General features: G+C 38.2%; 1 protein-coding gene across 4 annotated transcripts in view; it reads right to left on the bottom strand.

Annotated features, from left to right (window-relative positions):
- col16a1 (collagen, type XVI, alpha 1) overlaps positions 1 to 27,449 on the bottom strand; it is an 83,469-nt gene that overhangs the window by 47,927 nt on the left and 8,093 nt on the right. For 3 of the 4 annotated variants that reach the window (XM_008421599.2, XM_008421600.2, XM_008421597.2), the window contains exons 2-8: positions 25,326 to 25,462; positions 14,594 to 14,662; positions 13,774 to 13,891; positions 8,661 to 8,784; positions 7,665 to 7,946; positions 6,423 to 6,503; positions 2,805 to 2,873 (exon numbers count right to left, since the gene is read on the bottom strand). In XM_008421599.2, coding sequence (XP_008419821.1) covers positions 2,805 to 2,873; positions 6,423 to 6,503; positions 7,665 to 7,946; positions 8,661 to 8,784; positions 13,774 to 13,891; positions 14,594 to 14,662; positions 25,326 to 25,401 — 819 coding nt within the window. In that variant the 5' untranslated portion in view covers positions 25,402 to 25,462. The remainder of the gene's footprint in view (positions 1 to 2,804; positions 2,874 to 6,422; positions 6,504 to 7,664; positions 7,947 to 8,660; positions 8,785 to 13,773; positions 13,892 to 14,593; positions 14,663 to 25,325; positions 25,463 to 27,449) is intronic. The other variant, XM_008421598.2, reaches the window with a different exon arrangement.

Here is a 27,449-nt window from a genome sequence, read left to right on the forward strand (position 1 = left end):
TAATTAGTCCGCGAATTATGTATGATGATGAGCGAAAGATTGAATAAACTTGGAACATATCAAGAAAAGGAGGCCCTGAAAGGAGTGAAAGGGATAACAATCTAAGAAAACAGCCAAAATTTGTCAGAGTTTGGAAACGAATACTTAGATCCATACGGACAAATTGATATCAGATGCTTTAGAGTAGACGCTTGTCTGTGGTCTACAGAAATGGTTCTCATTACATAAGCATCACACAGGACATATGTGCCTGAATGAGTAACAGACATGTTTAAGACAGTTTGAGGTTGTTATTACCAACAAAGGATTTGCTACTGTAAAGTAAAAAATATATATATATTACTAGATGTTTTCAATACTTTTTTTAAGCCATTTCACATGCCATGCAGAAAAAGTGAACAGTATGCACTCACATTTTGTATCGGTGCACACAAATTACACAATAATTTGTACAAACTAATATGGAAATTCGAGTCGATGTCGATATCCGGTATCAATATTGTCGCAATCATAGATAACTGATATTTACCAATATCATGTATATTATTTTACTACCATTTTGACAGCTTTTCAAACACAACCACACCGCCGTCTTCCCCGCAGCTTTTCTGCTAATACAGATTTGTTACAAAATGACTAGCATGGACCTATACCAATGTTATTGTTGATATATCACACAATTGCTTGTGACAATTGCTTTGATATTTGTGGATTATTAGTTTTTGTTTCTTTACATGCTTTTAAAACCAAACATTGTGGTTTGAAATGAACTAAGAGATTACAGTGTGTCAACTACATATCATGGTCCTTGAGTCTTAAATATCTCCATAAGCTGGCAGATATTCATAGTAGTTGTTTTTATCCAAAACAAAACAAAAAAAATTTAAAGTAATTTGTTTTCTACTCCAAGATGCTTAAACAGGCAAAACTGTAAGAACTTCATTAAACTCCAACGTAATTTTTGTGTAGTTTTTGTAAAGGCTTGCACAACGAGTTTATGTTTAATATGAACGTAATCTAGCATCTGTTGCGTTCCTGGAATTTTAAATAATTTAGTTGCTCCATCCATTTAGGTTTACAGATTTTCAGACTGAATTACATATCACAGTAGCAGAGCAGTCAAACTGCAATTATACAGAGAAACAAGTCCAAGTGACAGTGAGAGATGAGGCAGAGAAAAATACATGAGATGTTTGTGTCTAGCTGTGAGCATCAATGGGATTGATTATTTTGTCCCAGAGTCTGGCAGAGCTTGAGCTACAAGTTTAACTCCAGAGAGTTACAAACGCAAGTCTCAATGAATAAATAACAGATTTTAGATCCCCTCCACCCCCCTCTTTTAATATGTATGATGAAATAAAGAGTAACAGAAAAAAAAGACTGTACAAGGAAGAACTTTGTGAGTCATTGTTGAAGCAATCACCAGAACCAACATTCACATAATACTCCAAAGTGACGCAAAGTCTACAGCAGGGTTTAGTTTCAAGAGGGAAGAAGTATCATTTTTGACAAACTGCCCAGAATTAGTTTTTCCCTGAGACCATCCAAGATAAATCCGTCTGAATAATAACACTGTCTGTTTCTTTGTGTGCCATGCATTGCGAAAATACTTTTTTTCTTTTTGTCCAATTTGTTGGAAAGCTTAAATTCTCGCCACCGAATTTAAAAACAAGAGCCTTGCAAGTGAAAATGCATTGCGCCAGGCTCTCTTTAAAGCCTTGTTTCTGTCAGTGAAATGCATTTTATAACTGAGGATGTAGGGTTTGTTGTTATCACTTTCATACTTCAACTCCATTGAACAACACTTCTGTAAATGTTTGGGAGCTGGGGAAATCAATATCTGCACTTCTAAAGGCAAAAATGTTCTCACTGTTTAAAGATTTCCTCCATTGAACATAACAGCTTTTGTATTTTTTATGTTTTTATTTTCACATAATGCAGCGCTGCTTTCTGTGGGTGATGGGTAGGCACTGATGTCAAGGCTGTTCAGTTCTCGTCACAAACACCAGCTTATTTTATTTTTTTCTTGAACTCCTCTTTGAAAAACATGAAAACCACCCGTCCTTTGTGCACACATGCAACTGCATATTGCCAAACAATGTTGGTTTTGTTCATGACATACACTATCAGATGGTCCTCGTCTTCTCGGCTGTGCAGCCACGATTTAGATCAACAATCCTCACAAGACAATTTTAAAGGAGCCTAATATGGAATATCCCATCATTCTTTTCATAAAATGATCAAAATTTAATATTATTTTATTTTCCTAACAATTCCTCCCCCTATTGTATTTCAATACTATGTATTTCTCATCCAGGCTGCCCGTAAAACCCATCTCTACCTCTTTTATACACTCCTAATTCCTGTGTATGTATGATTGTTGTGGGGGGTGTTGATACTTTCTTCAAGCGGTCAACGAACAAAATGCATTGTCAACTGTAGACCAGTCAACATTTCATCACGGAGCCAAACATATAGCAGACCAGACCAGAAAGCACGAGTTAGACCTTTACCTCTGTGGCACAATTTTACTTAAGTGTGTTTCTAATTCCTCCAACTGCATTGTAAACATGTGTCCCATGCTAGAGCAGATTCTCTTTCACATATATTTGGAGAAAGACGTTTTTTGTTTGTTTTTTTAATTATTATTATTATTATTATTATTATTATTATTATTATTATTATTATTATTATTATTATTATTATTATTATTATTATTCAAACAATGTTTATAATTACATTTTGTGCTTTTATCGAACAACAGCCCATCTGTAGTTTGTGCGTGTCGCGGATGTGGAAATTACCTGGCTAAACATGTTTTCATCCAGATCATTTTCAGCCGCTCGACGACTCTTTGCAGCATCAGTAGGGCACTGCAAGCAGGAGACAGAAAAAACATGTTACAGTATACTTTTCACTCTGTCAGGCGACCTTATGAACAGTAATGCCAATAAAATGACAAAGTGGTAGCACTGCATTACATTTTTTTGATAGCAAAGGCCTATTCATTCACCCTTATGACAGTGAATCAGCTTATTAGCTGGTGCAAGTTACCATTGTCCAAATGTCAGATGGATTGGAATGGGATTGGTTTTGCCCTTTGGTTATAAAATAACTACATAAAAGCTAGGACTCCTGTAGATGTCATTGCACAAATAATTACATTAATTTTTTCTTCTGCTAAACTCACAGACATCATCTTCTTAGTTATGAGGGTTTGAACTGAAACACAAATATGTTGCATAGTGAACGGGAAATGATGCAAAGCTGCTAGCTTGACATGCATATAAATCATACAGGTTATGTTTTGTACAACAAGAGCAAAATCTTTTTCCTTTTTTTCATGCTCAGTAGGACTGGATGTAAAGCTCCAGGCAATATACAGTAAATGTTCAAGTCATGCCAGAGACTCTGATTTGTATTTAGGCTTGGCCTTTTGCTGGACCGTTCTGACATGGATTAGCTTTGATGCGAACAATTCTGTTCTCAAGCCTCTTGTAGCCTCTCGCAGGATTTTCCTGTGTTTTCCTCCAGCTATCTTCCCATCAACTCTACCTGGCTTCCCTGCCAATTCTGAAGAGAAGCATTCTCATGGAAGAACGCTGTCACCTCCATTATTTCACTGTGGAGATGGGCAGAGAAGAATTTGCAAAATGCGATCCCATCAAAGCACCTTCTTCCAACGTTTTATGTCCCTTGTGGCAAGGGCAAACTGAAATTCTCATGCCTTTTTTCCCCCAATAGTGAATTTCTTCTCGTCGTTGTTCAACGAAAGTCACATTTGTGGAATGGCTCACTAAAAATGGTCTTGTTTATATGCTCTATCTTCCAACAGGAGCTTCTCCACTGTCACTATGGAACTCTTGTCTTGGACTCTATAATAAGATGAGTTCTCGAGACAATTCATTGAGCTCGATTTTAGTAAGGAATATCAGAGTTAAAAGGGCAAGATATAAACGCCTTTTTAAATCCATTAATCATTTCTATTCCTACTTGAGTTTTGTGGTCATAAAATTTCAAAAAGTTCAAAGGAAACCAACATTTTTTGCACGGCCCTGCAGAGTAAAGAAAATTACCAACTGGGTATAATTACAACCAAATGACGCAAATAGAGTGTGGGAATAAAGGTGGCCAGAAACCAGAACACGACAATTGTACAAAAAGTGGTTCATGTTCTCCACTGTGCTAGTTGTCTTTAAAAATACTTCAGTTGCCACAGGTCTACAATTTTTCACACTTGCCTCTCCAGCTCTCAAGCCAAATTTAGCTATTGCTCAGAGGAAGCCCCGCAGCACATGTACAAAGAGCTAAAGTGTAATGGTTTTGTTCTACAAGCCCATGCAATCCATTTTACAGCAGGAAGTCTTCATTGCAGAAGACTTAACTTTCAAACAGCCGAGGGAGCATGCGTCCCGCCCTTTTTGACGTCCGACTCCTTCAAACTCATTTGGCATAAGAAGGCACAAACACAAAGGTAATAAAACCCCGGAGAATTATGTTGGAAAGAAAGCAGACTAGGAGTTAAAGAGTTTTCAGCTCAAAAACAAACTCCTGAAGTGGATGATTGCCATTCTCCTCATACCTGAGCAGGCTGCCGTTCTGTTGTTAATCAAATGAATCTGTTTCCAATTTAATAAGTCTTTGGAGGTGTGCAAACAAAAACCTAAAGACAGAGAAGAAAGAAATCGAGCGGACGGGCAAGAAACGATCGAAACGGTGCGGAATATATTATTAAAGCCCTTTGCTGTGGCTGGAAGCAAGATGCCTTAAATTAGATTTGTATTCACAGCAAGAACATGTTTTACAATCAACGCTGATGAGACGTAATTACACATTATGTGATTAAATAAATAAATAAATAAATATATAAGTTCTTGAAATAATCTGAAGAACAAATAGTTAGACAACTGTTACAGTATTGTGTTATGTGGATAGCAGTCTTGCTGCATCTTCAATATACAAGGCAACCTATTTTTTTATGTAATTATGACAGAAGCTGGAAGAAAATATAGCAAGTATAGCAACATGAAGACAAACCATTGGTTATCAACTAGAGCAAACCTCAAGAGCAAATCATAAGTTTCCTTATGGTGTTTCATTTAGATAACACACACTCAGCTTTTTGTGCATCTGCTCACTAGAAGCCTTCCAACACCATAAAGAAGCTTTAACAAGTGCCCAGTGAGCATTTTTTTCTGGCTAAAACATTGACTGATTTCAGTTCTTCAATATGAGCAACGGAACTCATATAAATATACAGATTCATAACGCATAGGTATAATTTTAAAATGTTTATTTCTGCTTAGTTTATGAGGGCTTACAGCAAATGTTATATTATTGGAAAATCACTAATACCAATGAAAAGCTTTTCTTAAATAATAAAATGGCATGGTCATGGCCTACACAATCATGTGAAAAGATTGCTGACAGGAGAGCTGTTGTCCTCACACCGTCCACAAGAATTGTAAAGCGACAAATGGTCATCAATATAGAAACTGGTGGCGTTCATAAATACTTTTGCATTATTTCTGCAGGAATATTGGTCTGGAAAAAGTGCACAAGCAGCATGGATGACTGTGGCTGTGAGAGGACTGTAAAGCAAAGCCCATTTTAAAGTTTGCAGGAGGTTCTTAAGGCGTGGACTAGGAGACACATGGCTTACTACTGTCACACTCCATCTATTAATCCACTTCTGAACCAGAGACCATACCAGAGGTGTCTTACCTGGTAAGGAGAGAAAGGACTGGATTGTTGCTCAAGGTGTCCAAAGTAATCTTTTTTTTTTTGTCTGAATTTGTCAGATTGTATTTTTTTTAAATCTAGGTCCCAGAGTCAGGAGAAAAAGAGGAGAGGTGTTAAGCGCAAGTTGAGATCCAGTGTGCTGTTCCCACAGTCTGTAATTATTCAGCTGTGTTTTATGAAGTTTAATGGCCCGTCCACTCTGGAACGTTTTTTTTTTTTTTTTTACTTTAACGTTTTTAACCATTTGTGCTCCGTGTTCACACGGCAACAATGCCTTATGGGCCCCTAAAGTTTTTTTCAGAGAGAAAATTTCTCCTACATGTATTCATTTGAACAGTGAAAATGCCTCTTTTGTTAAAACCATTTTTAAAGCTAACCTCTTGTGGAAGCCTTATCACATACTCCATGTTTACCCCACCTACTGGTCTGGGTGAGTAAAAACAGCATTTTGTTTAGGATACAATCTGGGTTTCCTGAACTCTTCAGCAGACTGGTTGGTTCTCAGTGTTTCTCTATTAGACAAAGCCAATACCACACTCAGTTTTAGTCTTCGTTCTGTTAAAGTTCCATTTATATTTCAAACAGCAACATGACTATTCATGTGTAAGGAATAAAAAAATGTCTGCATTGCATTGAATCGGTTTCTGTCATTCACAGGGAGAAAGTATTTCCTGTCTTACCCGAGCGCCGAGGATCTCGCAGCAGGACTCTTCAATTGCAAGCGTTGGGTCACAATACAGCATCACCTGCTGAACATCCATCTGGAGACGAGAGCATGAAAAACCAAGAGAGAGGAGGAAATTACTAACACGGTACTTTGCATTCAGAGCTTCGCGTCCGCAGCTGTATTTCTGCTATAAGTTAAAGCGAGGCAGTAAACATGGCTAAAGGCCAATTAATTTTTCCATTCAAACAAATCATTTGGAAAGCTGTTTGTTGAGAGCTTCACCTGCATGTGTGTACGAGCCATCCTTTCTGCACTTACGAAGCATCTGTTTTGCATTCCGATGAAGGAGCCAAACTGCTTTTCATTAACATTCCTATCTTAATCTTGATTTATTCCATAGTCTTGCTGTAATAATCAAATTCAAATAAGACTGCCGCACATTAAGAAAATGCACATATCTCGCATAATCACATCAATAACTCTATTTAATATAAACGTGCATTGTGTGCTTTAGTAATGTGTGGCAAGGGATTTTATTGTTGTGTAGCGTACAAATGAGTTATTCCGTGCTCCTGTAAACTCATCAGGAGAAACACTTTTTTTTACGTCTTTTCTTCTCACACAAACATCTGATAAAGGTAGCGATCTGTTTAAATTATAACATTGGTTAATACACTGAACACCTGCCAGTCACCGGACATCAAATTTAACATAGAGCCTTAAGAATTCAATTGATCTCTCTCTGTTTTTTAAAGCTTGGAAGAATGTTGTGTTTAGTGGAAGTAAAGTAACTTTTCAAGCATATCCAAAACCCATAAACCTTTGTCACGTTTTGTCACTATACAAAAATATCTTCAGTGACGTGGTAAATCAACACAAAGTTGTGCGTAGTTGTGAAGTTAAACTAAAACATAAACATGAAAAGTAGGATTGACATTTTTAGTCAAAAACCATCAATTGAAATTCACCTCGAATGTGTGCTTCCCAACACCTGTAACTTTTATTTTTTAGGTTTAGAGTCTTCACAAATTGAAACAGGAATTTTGAAAGTTTCTCTGTACTTGGAAAATAACATTACTTTATTTTTAGGGTTGGTTGGTTGGTTATTAGAGGAAAAAAAATAGTAGATCTTAGCCCACAACAAAACATATTATTAGCCCTAAAAGGTAAAGGTTTATAATGCATTCTCCTGCAGTCAACCATTAAATTTCCATTCAGATCTTATTGTAGGAGGTTTTGGAGAAGTTATTCTCACCTGCACCGGTCCGGCATCTGAGGCCCGAACACCCAGCAGTGTGTGTCCATCGGTCTGCAGGACGCCTCGGGGCTCCAGGGGCTTTGTCTCGATGGAGTTGCAGTCAACGTGAAGGGAGACGGCGTCGCGTTGCACGCTGAGGGCCAGCTTGTGCCACTGGAGGTCCGTCAGGGCTTCAACGCCTTCGCCGTTAAAGACGCAGCTCACCAGCTCGGCCTCGGGGTCGGCAGCCCTGGCTCGCAGGGTCAGGGTGCCGTCGGGGGCGCTGAAGTCCACTGAGAGCTTCAGTTAGGGAGAAAGGGAGTCGGTTATGAAGGGGTAAGAAGTTAAACGCTACATAAAAACGTATTGTTTCTCGAGTTATCTCGAGTTGAACAAAGAATAATTTGCACACGTAAATAGAAGCAAGTGGCGTCACAGAACGACACATCAAAGACGAGGTAGTAAAGGAAGGCATTAATTACGCACACAAGAAGTGCAGCCAATCAATCACAACTAATGAGGCAACTTAGCCTCCATCCATCATACACACTAAGCATTTAAATCTGGCCTCAGACTCGTAGCGATTATCGAGACTCGGAGGGACTCCAGTGCTTCATCATGGAACACATATGAATAATAATGAAGGTGAATGAAAGACGAGAGCTGGAGATGATTGAGGTAGGACGGACAAAAAGAAAGAGAAAGTTGGAGAGAGAGAAAGAAAGGGTTGCCCAATGACAAATAAGGCAGGACAAAAGGCAAATGGGATGAAAGGGTGGAGAGAATTGAAAAGATGTCGCGTGAGCGGGAAAAAAAATAAAAAATCGAAAGGGAAAGTGGATGACTATGCAAAAAGTGATGAGAGGGTCACAAAAAAGAAAGACGCGGAAGAAAAGTTAGACGATTAAAAGGTGAGCGATCGATGGATAGTGTATAAACGAGAGAGGGGATGTGTGGCGACAGGAGGAAAGAGGGCTGTTGCGGAACAACGAGAGCGTGTGAAGCAAGCAGTACCTGTGGATATCCCTGCTGATCCGATATCTGAAAGAGGTAGCCGGTGTCCCTCAGTGCAGACTTTTTCAAAGCCAGGGTGAAGATCAACGTGAACTCGTCAGGTAAGCCGTGAGGGAACACTTGACTGGAACACGGAAGTTAGGAAACGTCAGATACGTGACGATTGCCAGCTAATTGAAATCATTCAGTAAAACAAAATACACACATCAATGCCTACTTTTATTTCCCAAAAAAATATTTCATTTCAGTATTAGCTGGGAATGTTTTTAAAACATATATAAGTATAAAACACTTTACATTAACACATGAAAAAAACCCAGATCATTTATATTCTTCACAATAATGATAATCAATGACAATTTTGTCTTTCCATTTACCCTTCAGACATTATTTAGCTTGATCTCAAGGAGTTACTTTAGACAAAAGACAGTTTGAAGTAAAATTTCTAAGCAACCTACTGAACAAATCAATAAAATAATTTGTAAATTTATGAAAAACGTGAGTTTTTTAGCAGCTCTGTAGTTCAACACTATGCAGCTGTTTGTATTCTCAAACAGAAAGGATTTTTTAAAATATATATATACACTGTTTTTCAGACATTCTGTTGGCCTGGTTTTGAATTATATCCGTAAAGCACAATGCAAAGCCGGTGTGTGTGACCCCTTGGCATTAATTTTCATAGCAGAAAGAGTCCGGCGGGCTTCATCCTTCGGTTTCAGTCAAGGGCATCTAAGATCACAAATTCAAAACACACACACACACACGCACACGAGCACACACAAATACAATCCATACAGGTGTGTGGGTATATTGAGAGATGAGGGTTTCACGATGGAGCCCAGTGAAATGTCTCCTCACTGAGACGGTAAAAACTTTGAAATATTCTCCCTTGCTCTATTTCACTCCAACTCTTTCCCTTTGCACGCACACAGAATTGTTGATGCTGGCAGCTGGTCTCCCACTCCTAGAAGTTGGGTGACGTTGATTTATGAGCGAGGTAGGATCCTAGGGAAAACAGGCAAGTACGAGACGTCAAAACAAAGAGAAGATGAGTGGGGGGGAAAAAAAAGGTGAGAAGGAGAAAACACTGAACAAAAAAGAGAAGAAAGAAGACAAAGAAGGACAGAGAAGTACAATTTTTTTTTAAATACATTGAGGGACCAAATAAATGCACAGGAGTTTTGGCTTTTCATAATTAAAGAATGTGGGTGGAAAAGCTGATGACGAAAAGATGGAAAAAATGTGACAGAAAGCGCCACAGACAAGACAGAGAGAGGAGAAAGAGAAAAAGTCGTGCTCAGAACAGAGTTGTTTTGCTGTCGATTAGAGATATGAGCTGCAGGGCACAAAACCACTCAGAAAAACTATCGACTTTTTTTTTTTAGTTGGAAGTGCTGAAACATGGCCTGTTACATTCAGGGTCATTATAAAAAATAAAAATAAATAAATAAATAAAAACATTAAATCTCAGAAACCCAGAAACAGACAGACATACGCTCTGAGAAGAGATTACCCAGAATGAATCAGACGGACTCAGATTTCAGGGAAACTTGCATCTTCCTCTCTTGTTTTAGTAAAAAAGAGCCACAGGAGAGGAGAACAACAGAGGAAATATGATAATAAAATGGTAGATCCCATTCTTAAGAACCGGATATTAACTGGGGAGGTACATCGACACCCGTATGCAGACTTCTTAAGTGTGCTTGGATCCACTGCTTGCTGTGGCTGGGGTCTCTGTCTCCTAGTGCTTCAGTCAGAGTTAACCAGGAGGAATGTTAAACAGCGAGTACCTGACACATGAAAGAAGCGGACTCGGTTTGAAAGGGACAGCTGACAAATGCCTTTACATGCCGTAGGTTTTCCCTGTTGCTAGAATGCTTTGTGTTTCTTTCCGTTGTGAAATTTAAACAAATTACAAACACCTAATCTGTAGCAGGGTCCTTGCGCTATTTCCGTCATGGTGCACAGCTCTCAGGATGGATGAGTGGATGTTTTTGATATAAATGAAATTACAGTGAGTCAGCTGTTTGTGAAGATGCCTTCAGTTATCACCTAATCAGCTTTATCCTAACTTCATGAAATATCTTTAACTGGCTTAAAACCATCACACTCAGATTATTAAAAAATAAACCTAGACTTAGCCAAATATGAATTTGCTGAAAACTGAAATCCCTGTGGTGAGATTTGACTTGTGTCTTCAATGTCACTTAACAAAAGTGAAAAACCTCGAGAACTGAGTAAGATATAAAGACTAATGAAGGACGTTGAGTTTTCCTTAATCTTATTCAGTTCTTGATGCAATCAATTTTTTCATTTATTTTTATTGTTTCTGTAGTCCTTTCTAAGTCATAGCAAGCATATTTAATTGCATCATTAGCTTTCTTCTAGTCAGGTAACTGTTCTTTGTCATCTGTTCGAAATGTGGATGTAGGGGAAAACAGGGCCAAGACTGAAACCAAGCCAACACATCCCTCTCCATTTCATCCCAGTCCAGAAGGGATATGCAATTTCTCCAACATTTTCTGGATCTATCCAGAAAGTCTCCTCCCAGCCGAGCGTAACAAAACATAAACAAATAAAATTGAGGCATCCGAAAAACTTCGTAATCAGCTGCCAAAGCTGTCAGAGCTGAGTTTTAATATTTTCGAAAGGACAATATGCCCTCCATGGGAACTTAAAGTAGAGTTAATCTGTCTCTAAGGTGAGCTCAACAACCATACAGACGAGGCTCATTTCTGCCACCTTCGTATGGTTTTTTTCTTTAGTACATAATCCATGTCTAATGACTGCAGGCAAAAGTCAGAACATAGATAGACAAGTGAATTAAGACCTACACTTCCAGACTCCACTTGTTGTTCATCACAACACACCAGTGCAGCACCTTGACACTTCAATGGTCCTCTCCCTCAAACAGGAATTCACCGGTATTGACTCCTAAAGTGTTGGGTAACAGTTGCATTTACTCTAGTAAGATGGAGCTGTGTTGCTCTTTTTTTGTTTTATTTTGTGTGTTTTTTTTTTTTTCAATGCCCCCCTTGTTAGTTCCTGTCATGAATAAATCCATACTCACCTTGCCTGCAACAATGTCTAACAGGAAACACTGACTAACAGCTGAAAGAAACTGTCGGTCTGATCTTCCACGATCAGAAACGGCCCGGTCTGATGTGAGGCGTTTATGAAGCGCAGTCAAGTTCTGCAGTCAGTATGGGTCTCACAACCTGCCCACTGGCTCTTCATGCTAAAATCCCTGCCTTGGAAGCCTTGGAAGCCTGCCATTGTGATGGTTATAGGATCCTTTTCTGCAAGACTGCTGTAGTCGTCTCTCATATAACACAAGCGGCTGAGCACTGGTGTCATGTCATTCATCTCTTTACTGAGCGTTGCCATTATTGTGCAGTCTCAGGCCCGGGTAAGTCAATTCTCATCCTATTATCCTGTCATAGAGACTGCACTCTGAAAGAATAGGTGGAGAGCATCATGGCTTTTCCTTTCTTAATTATATACATATACATGGAAAAAAAAATTAAGAGACCACATAAAATTACCAGTTTCTCTGATTTTACTTTTCATAGGCATATGTTTGAGTAAAATGAACATTGTTCTTTTATTCTATGAACTACTTTAATTCTACGTTTCCGAAATTTCGAGCAAACATTTTGTATTTACTTGCAGAAAATGAGAAATGGTCAAAATAACAATTAAGACGCAGTGCTTTCAGACCTCAAATAATGCAAAGAAAACGAGTTCATATTCATTTGGAAACAACAATGCTAATGTTTTTACTCAGGCAGAGTTCAGAAAGCAATATTTGGTGGAATAACAAGGAGGTTTTCGGTGGGGTTCAGTGCAGTGGGCTCTTAATTTTTGTATGTATGTGTAATAAAGACAAATTTATCTGAGGCAGCAAAACCTCAAGAAACAAAACAAAATTCAGTGAAACGTACATGAAAAAGACGTAGCGCGGCCTTTCTGTGCTCTCCTCGTATGCTTGAGAGCAAAACAAAAACATCTTGAAATGTTGTTCTTCTGCCACACAGATTCTGGTTTCCCAAGAGGTGACAGAGTTCTGTGCGTGTTTTCTCCCTCCTTTCGCAAGAAATACTTCTCTCTGAGATTTTGACAAATAATATTTGTGACTCTTAAGATGAAAAGTAAAACAATGTTTCACGTGAAAAATGTGTTGTGTAGGCAGATTCATCTTCAAGCGAGTTCACACATCACATCGAAACACAGAGAGATAAAATACTTCAAGCTCTGAGCTGACCCATTTGGCAATTTCTAAAAAAAATAAAAAATAAAAAAATAAAGTGCTTTATTATTGGGGAGTATAACATTAAAATTTTATGGAAAGTACAAAGAAGGAAAAAAAAAGACCAAAGAACAAAACCCTTAAAAGCATTTGTCAACTCTACAAGTAACCTCTGAGTAAAAAACCTTTAAATGTATAAAGACATAGCTACACAGAAAGGAAGCCACATGCTGCTGGATTTTTAATGACTAAAAATTGTGCTCAGAAAACAAGTTCAGAACATGTTCTAAAATGCAGCTCCATAATCCTCACCCTGATAAATCTTTTTTCTGTTTTTTTTTTTTTTTTGGGGGGGGGGCTGGCAACTGCAACATGCCTACTAATTAAGATATCACTCCTACAGATTCTGCCAAGGCAAGAAAGGATGAAATTTCATTATGCAAGCTTGTTTTAATGGCAGAGATGTGGTTAAATCCAAAGAAATAAAAAATAAAATAAAACAGTGTGCTCTGCCAGTAACAGTGGTAATTTTGGAAACTCAATCAGCGTCTGGCCAGCGTTTCTTGCTTCTTCATGTAATAACCCTTAGACAGCGCTGACATGGGGAAGTTCACAAGCCGATACGGCTAAAGGGTACATTCAGACGGATGTGAAAAAGAGAAAGCCTGTCAAACACTGTGCCCACACATTGTGGGAAATCTTGCACATAATTTAACTTTTATACTCTTTCCCTTCCACTTAAATCTGAACAAAACATATTTGTGCAGGGTGAATTCCCCTGTTGGGGAAAGGAAGCAAAGCAGTGAAGAAGACAAAAAAAAAAAAAAAAGGATAGAGAGAGAGAGAGATAAACAACGGACTTACTCGCTGGGGCGCAAGAGTGACGCCTTGCCAAGGCGTAGGATGACAGAACCTCGGGGGTTGCGGAGCTTTCTGACATCGGTGTCTTTGAGCAAGGAGAATCGCCTCACCAAATTAAAACCTGGTGTGGGAGAAGTTCATCAGTAGGCAAAAATAGAATAAAAGTCAGATGGTTGTTGCATTGGGCAAAATACGAACTGAACATATCAATGCTTTTCTCAGTAAAGATTATTAGAATACTCCTGACATAATGTCCAGATATTATGGGTGAATATTACGACAAATAAGTTCAAAACTAGGTTGTTTATAATAAGATGGGAGGACAAGAGAAAGAACTATTGAATAGATAAAAAGAATGAGATGTAAAAAAAAAAAAAGTATAGCAAGGACATATATAAACTCTGCTGGTACTTAGAAATAAATCCTGTTCCTCATTAATGGAATTTAACATCAAATGCTTTAGTCTTGACTGATCTTTACAAAGGTTTCTCGTTACCAAGCTGTCCCAAAAGAATGATAGCCATGACAGGTTAAAGAGCTACAGTATCTTCGGACGTTTGATACTGTGTAGTCAGATAACAAACTGCGGAAAGTTTTTGTATTTAACCGTGAAGTGTAAATTCCAAAACATTTCACATAACTTAATTTTCAGGGCCTATTTATTGTAATTTCTCGTATTCAAAAACTACTTGGGTTAATTTCGGCATACAGTGTGAATTTAAAATCAACAGTACCATTGAAATCTGTTCACTGAAAGAAACATCAATATGTTCGATACTCGTTTTACCCTCTCAGTATGGGTACATAAGCTTGTCCAATTCACCAGTAATGTTTTGCCTGGCCGTCCGAGGAAACTTCCACTCAGCCACTTGTAAGGACGGGCATTGTACACCTGCGGTAACAAACAAAACATCAAGCGTCAAAAAACAGCCGCAGAGGTAAAAATCCCTAAAATGTCCAGCATTTGTTAGATGTGGAAAAAAAAAAAAGAAAGTTGTCTGACAACAAATGCCAAAAGAAACCATCAACACATCTTTCTGAGTGATATGGACAGAGCTTGTGAGCGTGAGTGAACTGGCAACTTCAAACATAAATTTGAGTGGAGCTTGAAATATTTATCAAGAAAGAAAGATGGAAGGAGCTGTTGGGGGTGAAAGTGAGTTAAAAGTGTAAAAAAAAAAAAAAAACAGACAGGCCAATGAAATGAAGGCAAAGCTGTGCAGAGTGGAACACAACCTGATCTGACAGGTTGTCTAGCACCCAGCTTGTCTGTCGCGGCAGCCTCATTTTGATGGACGTGTTCTCACCCCGTTGGGGGAGGTTGCAGAGTAAAGTGTTGCCTGTCAGAGCAGCCCGACTGACTGCAGGGGGTAAGAGATGTAAGATTTTTAGAAAAACCACAACTTGTAAAGGTAGACGTGGACCCTCTGAAACACTGTGATCCACGGTTAATTGATCTCTTTGGGGCCAAGGACAGTGGCCCTGAGCCAAGCTATCAAGCATGGTTTTTTTATTTTTTTTATTTGCTCCCTAAAAAAAAAAAAATCTGGCGCAGATGGAACAATGTGACAACCTAAAATAAAACAGAACTGTTTTCTCTAGGCTGTGTTCACATCAACAATCATTTGGGTCAATAAGGTTTCTGTGCATACCACTAGTGAAAGGGTTGGATATTAATGATCCCAAAGGTTGTTGTTTTTTTTTTCTTAGAGTTTTACATTGTTAACAAAGTTGTTGCTGTAAAAAAGTCAAATCTTATTGTTATCTTTTGCCTTCTGGTTAGAAATCAAAGTGCTGCAGGTTGCACCTACCAATTTTATTGAAAAGTCCAAGAAGAAGAAGAAAAAGAAGAAGAAAAACAACAACAACAAGCAGCCCATTTCAGTCTCTAGGATTAGCCATCAGACTTAACAGCTTTCAGGGCCAACTAGAGTAAATGAAGACACACAGTTTTAACCAGATATTAACTGGTTATACATGTTCAACAGAATATTGTATTAAAAATGTAGAATGTTAAAGAAAGCATTTCCATGGTCAAAATAATTTTAAAAAGTAGCTTATTTACAGAAATTTAGATTTGTGAGTATGTTTGCGTTCTCTGTTTGCACTTTTGCATTTTATACATCTATCATGCAAGCTTTAAATCAGAGATCTGACTTAGTTTTTCATCTTCCCAGTTCTTCCTTATTCAAATAGACTTTTTTGGGGTCTCTAGCCTGATACAATTCTACAAGGTCAATTTCTGGTTTAAGCCAATTTGAACAAGACAGCCTTACATCATGTCATCGTTGTTAGATATAAAGAGAATCACTGACAGCAAAGTACTCACTAAGAAAAACAGAACAACCACCTCATACTTCTGACACTCCCTTCACTATGCATTATGGAAGAAGATTTTTTTTTTTTTTCCCCAGAAAAGATACATTTTCGGTCTTGAACAAGCAGACATTCTGTTACAGAGGGCCAACAACTATACCTTTGATTTGTGACAGCTGACTTCACATCAACAAGCGTTTAGCTTGCGCGAGTATGATTCGATTATTAATATTTTAAGTTTCACCGCTTGTCGTCAGTTCTGCTCATCTGGGCTTCCAAGTAGCAAAGACAGTGTTTCAAAGCGAAGCACACGTCATCCTGTGTGAAGGGACAATCTGTCATTTTCTTATTGCCGTCTACGAGTACAAATCACGGCGTGAAAAAAATACCTATCAAACAGTAAATCCGGCTTGACGTCTGATCATTAGACGGAGTCAGGGCATCAGATAGAGGTTTGAAGTCTTCTGAGCCGCAGAACTCACACACAGTATATCTGAACTATCCTGAAAAACATTCTGTCAAATCAGCCCAAAATGCAGCCTAAATGCACAAAATATATCCCCATGCATTTTTTCTTTCACATCACTGATCCACAGATTTATTTATTTTTCTTAAGTAAAGATGCACCAAGATCTACCTTCTGTTGCTCTGTTTTCTTATTTTTTTTACATAACAGTCTTCTCTTTTTGCTTTTTTCGTCACCCCCCTATTTCCATCTGTCAAAGAGAAGATGAAGGATCTGCCAGACACAGGGTTATTCTGGCTGAAGGTAAAAGCGGGTGGCACAAAAAGTTAAACAAGCTAACAGATAAGGAGGAATGGAAACAAATGACAGCAGAGAAGATGGAAATGGAAAAAAGTCTTTACACCTTAAAACATGAAGACTTTTTTTTTTAAAACCCTGGTGTTCTGATTTGTGATGAAGTCATTAATAGCCAACAGGGGTAAATCTGTACAGGAACCAGTCATTTGTGAGGGAGCTTATATTTTCTAAGCCTTCTGTTGATTTTTGTTGGTCTTATGATACGTCAAGCTAAACAGCAGTGAGCTGCAAGCATTTAGGAACCTGCTCTTGCAAAAATTAGAGTAGACATATTTCATAGCAACCAGCTTAAGATTTCTTAAGGAGAAGGTAGCAAAGTGACAATACAGTAGAGTTTAATATTTTAGCTAATTTAATTGCTAAATTGTATGATGTTAGCATATTTTAAGGGTGCTGACTTGCTAGCTTAATGATTTAGCAGACTGGGCAGTTAAAAAAAAGGTGTCGCTGAAGTAGATGAAATACAAACAACCTTATAAGCAAACAATGTTAAGCTTTACCTTTAAGCAAATATGATTCGATATTGGGAATTAGTAATACATTCAATAGACAGGCCACATGTTTTGTACAGAAAGTAAGCAAAAGGGACAATGTTTTAATTTCTGCCAATATAATTAAATCAAACTTTCCCTTTTAAAAGCAAAAGCTTAATAATTTCTGGTTTCTAGTTTTTTGGTAATTTTATGGTAAATTATGTTTTTCAAACCCCTTGAATGCCAATTAAATCTCTTATGGAGTTTGATAATATATGGGAGATAGTTTGAGATAATATATATGGATTTATTCTATGTTGTGTGAGTGAATACACATTAAAGTTCATTTAATGAGATGCCAGAAATGTGCCAGAATTTTTTTTTTTTTTTTCTGGCTGCATGGAGGATACCGCAGTGTCTCGTTCCACCTTCTCCATCTGTTGCTGAGAAAGACTTATCGGTTCCACAGCTTTCACGTTACCAGAAAGGTAATGTTGGCCAAAAATAAATATTATACATCACTAAAAAAAAACTGTCAGCCCGTGATATTTTAGCAACAGTTGCAATCATTGTCACTTTTTTCTTTTTTTTTATCATTAAAACTGTTTCAATCATGTTTGACATTTTTGTGTTAATCGTTTGCGTAAGTACTTGGAGACTGAAAAATGAATCTTCTTTTCTCAAGGTTATCACACCTTGAAGATCTCCCAAAGATTAATGCACACAAAGCGATAGAACTGTCGACGTCCCTTTGCTTCATCCAAGTAATCCTCTTCTCTAACACAATCACGTCGTGTGTTTTGAAGATCCACACAGGTTAAGGTGATGTGGACCCTCGTTTATAATCACTCATTACATACATGTGTATTTGATGATCTCATGATAATGTTTGTGCTCCATGAACACCTTTACTCCAACAATTGGACATCCAAAAACATCTTAATTACGACAGTTTCTTTTTTTTGTGTGCTTTTCTTTTTTTAAGGTTTGCATAAATGTTATGTTTTTACCCACAGATTCCATCAAAATTTAGCGTAAAATCAATCCAAACCAGCTTTAACACAATTATTGATTTTGTTTTTCTTGCCAACATGTCATCTTTTAAACCACAAATTAATATTGTTTAGACAGAATCCAACATTGTCTTTTCTATTGTCTTTTCTACATATGTTTAATGAACATTTGCTCAGAAAGATTGACCTGATTGGACCTGGCCATCCCTCAGTTAATTAGCTTCTGTGGGTATGCCAACCAAAGCAAAAACAGAACAGATTAGAACTGCAATCAATAGTGGTTGTTGTGATGAAATACTCTTCTTGTGAATGTTTATTGCTGTACATTGGAAACTATGCTTTGACACAGTTGTTTGCTTGGGTGGATATGTTTAGATCCTACCGGTCTTCATTCTTACACTAGGAACCAAATTAATAGCCTCTTCTTAACAGACAGTTACTCCGAGTGAAGGTAGAAAAGCGCTAATTCCACATAAATCAAAGGCTAAAACATATTTTGGGGACTTTCACAGCATTAAGCAGTTTGGCAGAGGACGCGCCACATTCTTTGAACCCCATTTCCCCTCAAGCAGTGATCAAGGCAAAGCTTTTGCTTGTTGACAAGCTAATTAGCACAAAGTTTGAGCGGTTTTGCCAGCATCCTGCTAGTAGCTGCATGTAGCCTTGAAAAGATTTGGGCGATTTTGGCTCATTTCGACCTCCTCTTTGATGGGTTGTGTTCAAGCCTTGCCAAAGCAGGTAATGATGCTACACTGGCAGTCGTTCAGTAAACTGCTGAGTGCCACCCCGCCCCCACGCCTCAATCCCATAAGTCTTTCTTGCCAATTTTTAAAAACTAATCTTGACATTACATCTTTAGAGGGGTAAAATACCGTTTTTTGATGTTCCCTCACTTAGCTTGGACAGCGCACAGGTTAAACAAGTCAAGTGAGAGTACGTTTGAAAGATTAGAGGTCTGAATCCTAGAGTGATTTTTTTAGTTAGTGATTGAGGGTTTTTTTTTTCTTGGTCGAATTAAGGATAATAATAATAATAATAATAATAATAATAATAATAATAATAATAATAATAATAATAATAATAATAATAATAATGCGCCTTTCTGGACACCCAAGGTCACCTTGACATGAAAACAAGCAAGTTATAAAATACATACCGGTAATAAAAAACATAAAAACACAAACAAGATTTATAAGACAGTACAAAGATAATTAAAGGTTGTATGCTAGTTCAAACAAATGGGTTTAGTTTGGACTTAAAATATTGCAAATGATTTTCATTTGCATATTTTGCCTACATATTTGCCTACATATTTGCATATTTTTCCAAAGGATGGAAAAATACAATAGAAAACGGACAATTTAATAATTATCCTGTTATCATAATGTTGTCCATTCTCTATTTCTCGCTTCATTTTGTGTTGTTTCATCCTTCATTCTTTGGTTTCTTGTATCCTTGCTTCCTTTTTCATGTTCTTTTCCCCCACTGCCCTCCCTCCTTCCCTTCCTTTGTCAGTCCTCTCAGTGTATACTGTCCCTCTTTGTGCTATTCTTTTGTTCCTTCCCTCATTCCTGCTTTCTTTTTGTCTTCACTTTCTAGTGTCTTTCTTCCCGTTCATTCATGTCTACTTCCTTCCTGGAGCTTTTCTCCATTTCCCTTATTCCCCGCTTCCTTGTGTCTTTCCTGCCTAGTGTGCTTTCTTTCCTCAGTCCCTACTTCCTTGTGCCCTTCCTTCGTAATTAATGAGGCCATCTCATTTGTGTGTCTTCCTTTCCTTGTGCCCTGCTCAATGAATCCTTTCTTCCCATTTTCTCATCCTTCTTATCCCCCTCCTCCATCCTTCTCCACTTTTGTTATTTCCTTACATTAATTTCATTTATCCACTAAAAAACTAGAATTTGAGCATGTCTCTTTTATTGCTCTAAATATTAAAAGTTACCACGTGTGTAAGAGGTCAAAAGTGCATTCAAAGTCTCCGTTTTGGTACTTATTCAATAAACTTTAAAAGTGGAATTCTTAGATAATTGGGCTGTGCCGCTGATCTGCAGGAAGCCAAAGTGTATAGAAAAGTCTTCCACGCTTGAATCTGTTCAGGCAAATGCAGCATATGGTAAAAGAGAGAGGCATGCTCGGTGAGGTGGCGGGCGATGCAATAAAATAAATACCACGTTCAACAATTTAAAAACGAAAAGCAGAAGGGGATCGACAGCGTGAATCTGACTTGCCCCCCTGACTCTTGAACTAATGGCACAGTCGACGGGGAACATTCCTGTTTTTTTTTTTTTTTATTCATTTATTTTTTTCAGCAGCACAGAGGACTGGAAAGGCTTTAAACGCAGCACTCCAGGGCGATGAGCTCACTCGTTTTTTCCCCTTGTATGCCCCTTACATGCTTTCAGTTTAAACTCACAAGCTCACATGAATACAGGCTGACTCATCACACAGATTTACATGCCTTTGACATCAATATAGTTTAACAAATGAGATTAAGTTCTTACGCGTAACGTCTACGAACCCTTGTGCCTGTTTACGTGAGTATTTACATAGAGTTAAGTGAAACTGGCACAGGGTTAAAATATACTGAATGTGACTCACAAATCCATAGAGTAAAAATAGATGTGAAAAGGTCTGTTTCTAACTCATGCTGTATGCCATTTACTGATCAAATTTATGCACCGCGCTCTGGGTGGGATTTAATGTTAAATTCTTTACTGCCGAGGTAATCAAATATGAAAAGTGCCAGGCTTTAGAGCACCTTATCGCGAAGACGTGATGTTCAAGGATCACTTATTCAACGGTGTTCACGGACTAAGGATAGCTCTCTAACCATTTTATGTGCGTCTTCCCCTTAGCTGGAATTTAAACTGAGATACCAGAAAATGAACGTTCAAAGTTACACAGATCAATAGTTTTATGTTAAAATAACTCCACATCTAACCTGACTGGATATCAGTGGGCGAAACCATGGGGAGAAAACTAAAACGCATGTCTGCAGTTTCTGCTAGTTCTCTGATTTACTGTCAAGTGCAGGGCACACACTTATTGGTGATGTATGGCAAGCACTACACAGGCGACAATAGTTACCATTCAAAGGTAAATTGTTTTTCCGATTTTTGTTTAACTTGGATCTTGGGGCTTTGTGAAGACCAAACCAAACCAGAAACTGGAAGGCAGAAAAATACATTCAGCAGCATTGTTAGCTTAGATACTCTGGCTCTGTGAAACAGCTGTTAGCTGAGAGTACTGCCAAATCGACTTCATAAGCTTTTAACGTTGGGTGGTCTTTGAAGAATTAAATAAAACACAGAACAGAGTAAAAGATGAACTTCTTCAGGCAAAGGCCATGTTGACCGAGCGTGACAGACCATGATAGAGAAAGTGCCAGTTTCTCACCACATGATGAGTCCTCCTTCACAACAGAAAACATCTATAGAGAGATGTTGACTGTATTTTTTTTAAGATATACTAGCATGTTTAGCCAAAAAAAAAAAAAAAACATTCATGTATGCCAGTTTTTAAAACCACATTTGCAATTTTTAATCTCTGTTCTTGCTTCTGACTGCCTCACCGTCTTTAACTTCTGTTCTGACAAACGAGGCTATTAGAATTCACTAGCACCAGACAGCACACAGTTTTTCTGTGGCTAACACAAAGACAGGAGGAAACAGACACAAACCAAATCAATACAGAAATCTTTCTCCTTCCTGCTGCGCAAACTGTCTGATGCGCCATCGAACAGTCACTTTCATCATCCGGCTCGACTTTCGAGTACAGGTTATACTTAAATCTGCTTTCTGGCAACAAAGTAATCAAATTACAGCTTAATTTGGATTTGGATGATTTAGGGAAGCAGGGATACTGTGTGCGTGCGTGCGTGCGTGTGCGTGTGTGATGCTTCCCGAGACAAAATGTTGAATGAAAAGCATTTTCTTCCAACCACTGGAGGGGAAGACTCAGGGGATCTGTGAGCTGACTCAGTCTCTGAAATGCGCCGACTATATTCTCCCAAGGGGCACCATCTCCTCCACAAAAGCTTCCTTCAGAGCTCCACAAGTTCCAGGGGATTGCTAACCCGCACCCCCGGGTGATATCACAGAACGGGCCCCCGAGAACACACTGACAGCCTGATGAGGGAGTGTGACAGTTCAGAGGGGAAATAAATAAATAATACAAAACAACAAAAGAAATTTCTCTTTACCTGTCTGCCTCCTTGATTCCTGGGTTGTCTATTTTTGTCTCTTCTCACACAAGCTCAGCCTAAACATATGTAGGTAGACATACACACACTCTCTCCAACCCTGTAACTTATATCAAACTATATCTGAAAGTTGAATACAAGAACTTGAAAACATCTTTTTTTTTTCTCCCCCCATATAAAATATGTAACCTCAGAATGACTGGCGGTTTATGAAGAGGAACACAACCACACACGGGAAACAGGGGTGCCTCTCCGCTGCCGCAGTGTTGTCAACCAGTGGATGAGCTGTAATTACATGGGTTTTATTGTAAGTTGAGACTCGAGTGGCATATACAGACACGCCGTGTTAGATGATACAAGTTAGTTAACTCGAGTAAAACGTGTTTTGATAAACGAAATGTGGTTTAAATTTGAAAAGTACTCCGTTTTCCTTTTAAAAGAGCTCAGCTTTTATCCAGCATTTCTCATCCAACTCCATATGCAATCAACTTCTTGAGAAGGTCTAGACTAGACATTTAAAGATTATTGGTTTTAGTTAAAGCTTAGTTTAAAATTATGACCCAGTTTCAAATTTAAACCATTCTTTAATACAACTGTTTGTAGATTGGCAGGAAATAGAGTAGACTTGGGACTATAGGCTCTCAAAATGGTGTGCCAGACAAAGCAACCACCCACCGCCCCCCTTGTATAATATTTTGGTCATCGCTATTCTTTTTAAAGATTTTGTAATAAAATCTTTTAGGATAAATATTTTAATCTGAGCGACTGTTCTGAACATGTCGTTAGCAAGCGAACAAAAACTTTGCCTCCGGACATTTTACATGTACTACTGAAGAATCTAAATACTTGTTTATAAATGAAGTTCTCAGATGTTCTGAAAAACCACACAAACCACATATATATGCCTTGTTAAGCAGAATACATTTTCTTTCTATGCTCACTTGCTGCTGCAAGATACATAGGTCAGACTGTAGTGTTACTTAGCTGCTTTCATTGTTAATGCATTTCATGACACCCAGAGCTTTGAGTGTTGCTGCAATGCATTACTAAATTAGTAATGCTTTAGCTTTACCTACCTGAAATTATGTAAGTTATACAGATAATACCTACCGGGAATACAAATTTCTGAGGCCTGACTACACTGAAAACTGGTTTAATTGAGCTGAGTGGACTGGGCCAAGTCTACATTAAAATGTGTTAAAGCATCTAAATAAAGTTGATTTATTCTAATGCTTTTCACAATGTATATGAAAAATATAAGTAGATTCTGTGTTAGTATTGGCCAACATTACAAAGACGGACAGAAAGAAAAGCTAGTTGGTTGAAGCCATAAGGAAGATACTCTTGCTGCTGCTTCTTTGAGCCTACAATCAGCAGTGGTGAGTGTTTTATGACCCTCACATTTTTGGGAGCATCACGTCAGACATACTTGTCTCTGAAGTCCAGATAAAAAATGAGCAGCCCAGCAAAACAGAGCCTCTGAAAGCACTGTGGCACATTAACCCACTGATAGTAAAATGTAAGAGTATAACATGAAACAACTCAGTCTGTCTTCTGGAACTTTTCTCTCTCTGAAACCCCATCGGCCGTAGACCTACCACAGGCAGTGTGTGGGTCAGTTTAATTGAGAGCAACTATTGTTTTGATTTGGAATTGAACTTTGTAACTTCAAGGAAACAAATCGTTGTTCTTTCAGACAAAAATCTAGCATTATCTCTCAGCTATCCCAAAAATAGACACCGCATGGCTCGGGCATTAGGCAGAATGTGCTTCAGCAACTCAACGTCAATAAAAATGTGCTTTAGAGATTTTTAACCAAAGCTGTCATTACACATTAGCTTATAGAGCTAAACCTGTGGCTTATTGCAAAGCTTTTGAGATTAGTATCACTGTCTAGGTCGATTACAACAAATGCTACAAATAAGTTGGAAACTAAGGCTATTAGTTTGCTGGTCAACCCATTCAATCCTGTCTAAACAAATACAAACCGTGAAGCTAATCACTGCCAGCCATGCATGCAAAATGAAAAGCAAGGGAACTGCTAAAATATTGATCAAGCTATGCTGTCTTTTTGTTTTTTTGATTCTTTTACCAGACTTGTGGAACTCTGCAGTTTCTCTAGTTACGATGGGCTCCTTGGCTGATTCTCTGATATATTTTCCTTGTCAAACCTGTTAGCTTAGGTGGATAGCCCAGGCTTGGTGGGTATCCACTTGTGCTGTACCACTTATATACGTATATGAAGGTGAAGTCTCACAGTGGCCTGTGTGACTTTCAAAGCTTGAGATATGTCTTAATCTAGCCCTGTTTTTAACTAGCTGACTTGACTGGTACACTTCTCGATCTTCACAGTTCTGTTTGTTCACTAGCATTCTCTTACAAACATTTGAGGTGTGCACAGGGCAGTTGTATTTATGACCACAGCAAATTTACAGAAACTACATTGGTGAATTCTGACTGATTGAAGTTAATGGCATTTAGTGCTATCTGACTAAAATTACATAATTAAATTTTTTATTACCGTTTCTTTCCTTCCTTCCACTTCACAACATATGCGCTACATGTGTGGGTGGATCACATAAAATTGCAGCACATAATTGAAGCTTGTTGTTGTAAGGTGATGCAATGAAAAAGTTTAAAGGTTATTAATTATTGTGGTCGCCGCTAAAATACAGCACTGGTTCTTTTTATGACAGACAAAAAAACCACGACTTGGAAACTTTGAAACTTACCTTCTTGTGTCGTCAGAGTGTCGCATGATCCAAAACTGACGACCAACAGAGTCAGGGAGGAGCACAGAAGCCACATGGTTTAACCCGTCTGAAAGCAGCTCCACTTCTTACCTCTTCCTCCCTCAGCTGCCGGCTGACTGGTGAAAAGAAAAGAAGGAAAAAAAAAAAAAGTGAAAGTCAACAATGTCAAATCTTGTTTTTTTGTTGTTGTTTTTTTTCTGTCAGTGCCTGCTGACAGAAAGTCTGCAGACAGCTGTGCATTATGCTTGACTCCTAAATAGATGTTGATGTATATTTATGAGTCAGTCACAGTTGATGTGTTAATGATGTGGTATGTTGCAGGCTTTGTTAGTGGCATATGAATTAACCAGAATGGCCCTCATTAAGGAGTGTAACTCCGCAAAAGTCTGATCATAGTCATTATCTTGTCCATCTGGTTGCCCTTTGAATGAGGAGCGCACACACAGAAACGTGCATGTAAATATGGTGGTGTGTGAAGCTAGCGGCGCCCTCACAATTTCCTTAGATTTTTCTGTTTTTGTTTTTTCTTTTACTTCACACTTCATTGTTTCAGACCATAAAACACATTTATTTTTAGACTGGACAAAGAAAACCAGAGTAAATACAAGAAACTGTTTTAAAATTATGATTTAGTTTGTTGAGGAACTGAAATCTTATCCAAATAAACCTAGCACCTATGTTAAAAAAACCTAACTGTTCCCTTGTTACGTCATAAATTTTTTTTTTTTTTTTTTTGAAAGATTGTAGTTTGTGAAATTTAACCAAACATGTCTGATATCACACCTGTAGAGTCAAGAATTTAACCTTTCTAGTCATGTGAAGTAAGGCTGTTTATTTTAAAAAGCCATGAGCCTCCAGTCTAAAAAAAATTCAAGAACATGTGGCAAACGTCATTGACATTTTTCTCCATCTGGAAAAGGATACAAAACCATTTTAAGGCTTTGAAACTCCGGAAAACAACAATGAGAGCCATTGTCTGCAAGTGGGTAAAACATGGAATGGTGGTGAAGCTGCCCAAGAACTGCCAACCTACCAAAACTAATTCAAAGGAGGCATCAACAAGTCAATCAGGAAAACATTTGAAGATAAAAACAGTGCTGAACAAGGAGAACAAAAGGGCACACTTCATATTTGCCTAAACACATTCCAGTGACCCAAAAGGTTTTGAAATTATATTCTATGTACTATGGACAAAAAATGTGCAACTTTTTTTTTAAGAAGATCTGCATCATTTTACATCTTCTGTGACGCTAAAACCATTACAGCAAGATAATATTATACTGATATTCAACCTTGTGGGAGCATGATGATCTTGCCACTTCAGGATGTGTATGATTACTAATTGCATGAATGGCTAAAATACATATGCAACAAATTTTTTGTCCACCAGAAAAAAACATCTCCATTTACAGGTTGATTTTAGTGATTAGCCATGTTGTCTTTTTCTGATGTAAAAACAAATATTTCACGATCTGGAAGGTTGGAGTGTGAAGAAACAGCCAAAAACATTAGGAATCTGAAAGGGACCAAAATGCGTTCCCCAGGACTGTTTGTCTGTGTACACTTCAATGCACAGCATAAAGTACAGCACCCAGATCCTGAAGATGAAAAGACGGCACACAAATTGCAGTAAACAATGGATAAATTAAAACAAAATGGTGGGTCTAGAGTCAAACAGACAGTTGGGCCAAAACACACAAACACATCTGGAGACTGTTCCATCGGAGCCAGGGTTATGGTATACCAGATGCTTCTACGTGGCCAAACAACAAACACACACACATACACAAATATGCAGACGGAAAGCATGCCACGTGTAAATAATGATTACATTTTATCTCTGTAATCCTCCCCACTCACTGTTCAGCTCCTAGGTCATAAACACACACAGGAAAGCGAGCACTTAAGCACGCCTTCGCTGACTCGCATAAACAGAGCCCAGCCGACCTGCGCTTGACCTCAGCATGTGTGAAGACCCCATAACTTGGCTTTGTTTACTAGTGCGGGGGGTGTAGGGTAGGGGGGCTCTGAAGGCAGTCATGCAGACAGACGGTGCACACCTTTTCTGTCTGACAGGAGAAACAACCCCCTCTTCCTCCTCCT

The sequence above is a fragment of the Poecilia reticulata genome, linkage group LG11, assembly GCF_000633615.1.
Source record: "Poecilia reticulata strain Guanapo linkage group LG11, Guppy_female_1.0+MT, whole genome shotgun sequence".
In the NCBI taxonomy this organism is placed as follows: Eukaryota; Metazoa; Chordata; class Actinopteri; order Cyprinodontiformes; family Poeciliidae; genus Poecilia; species Poecilia reticulata.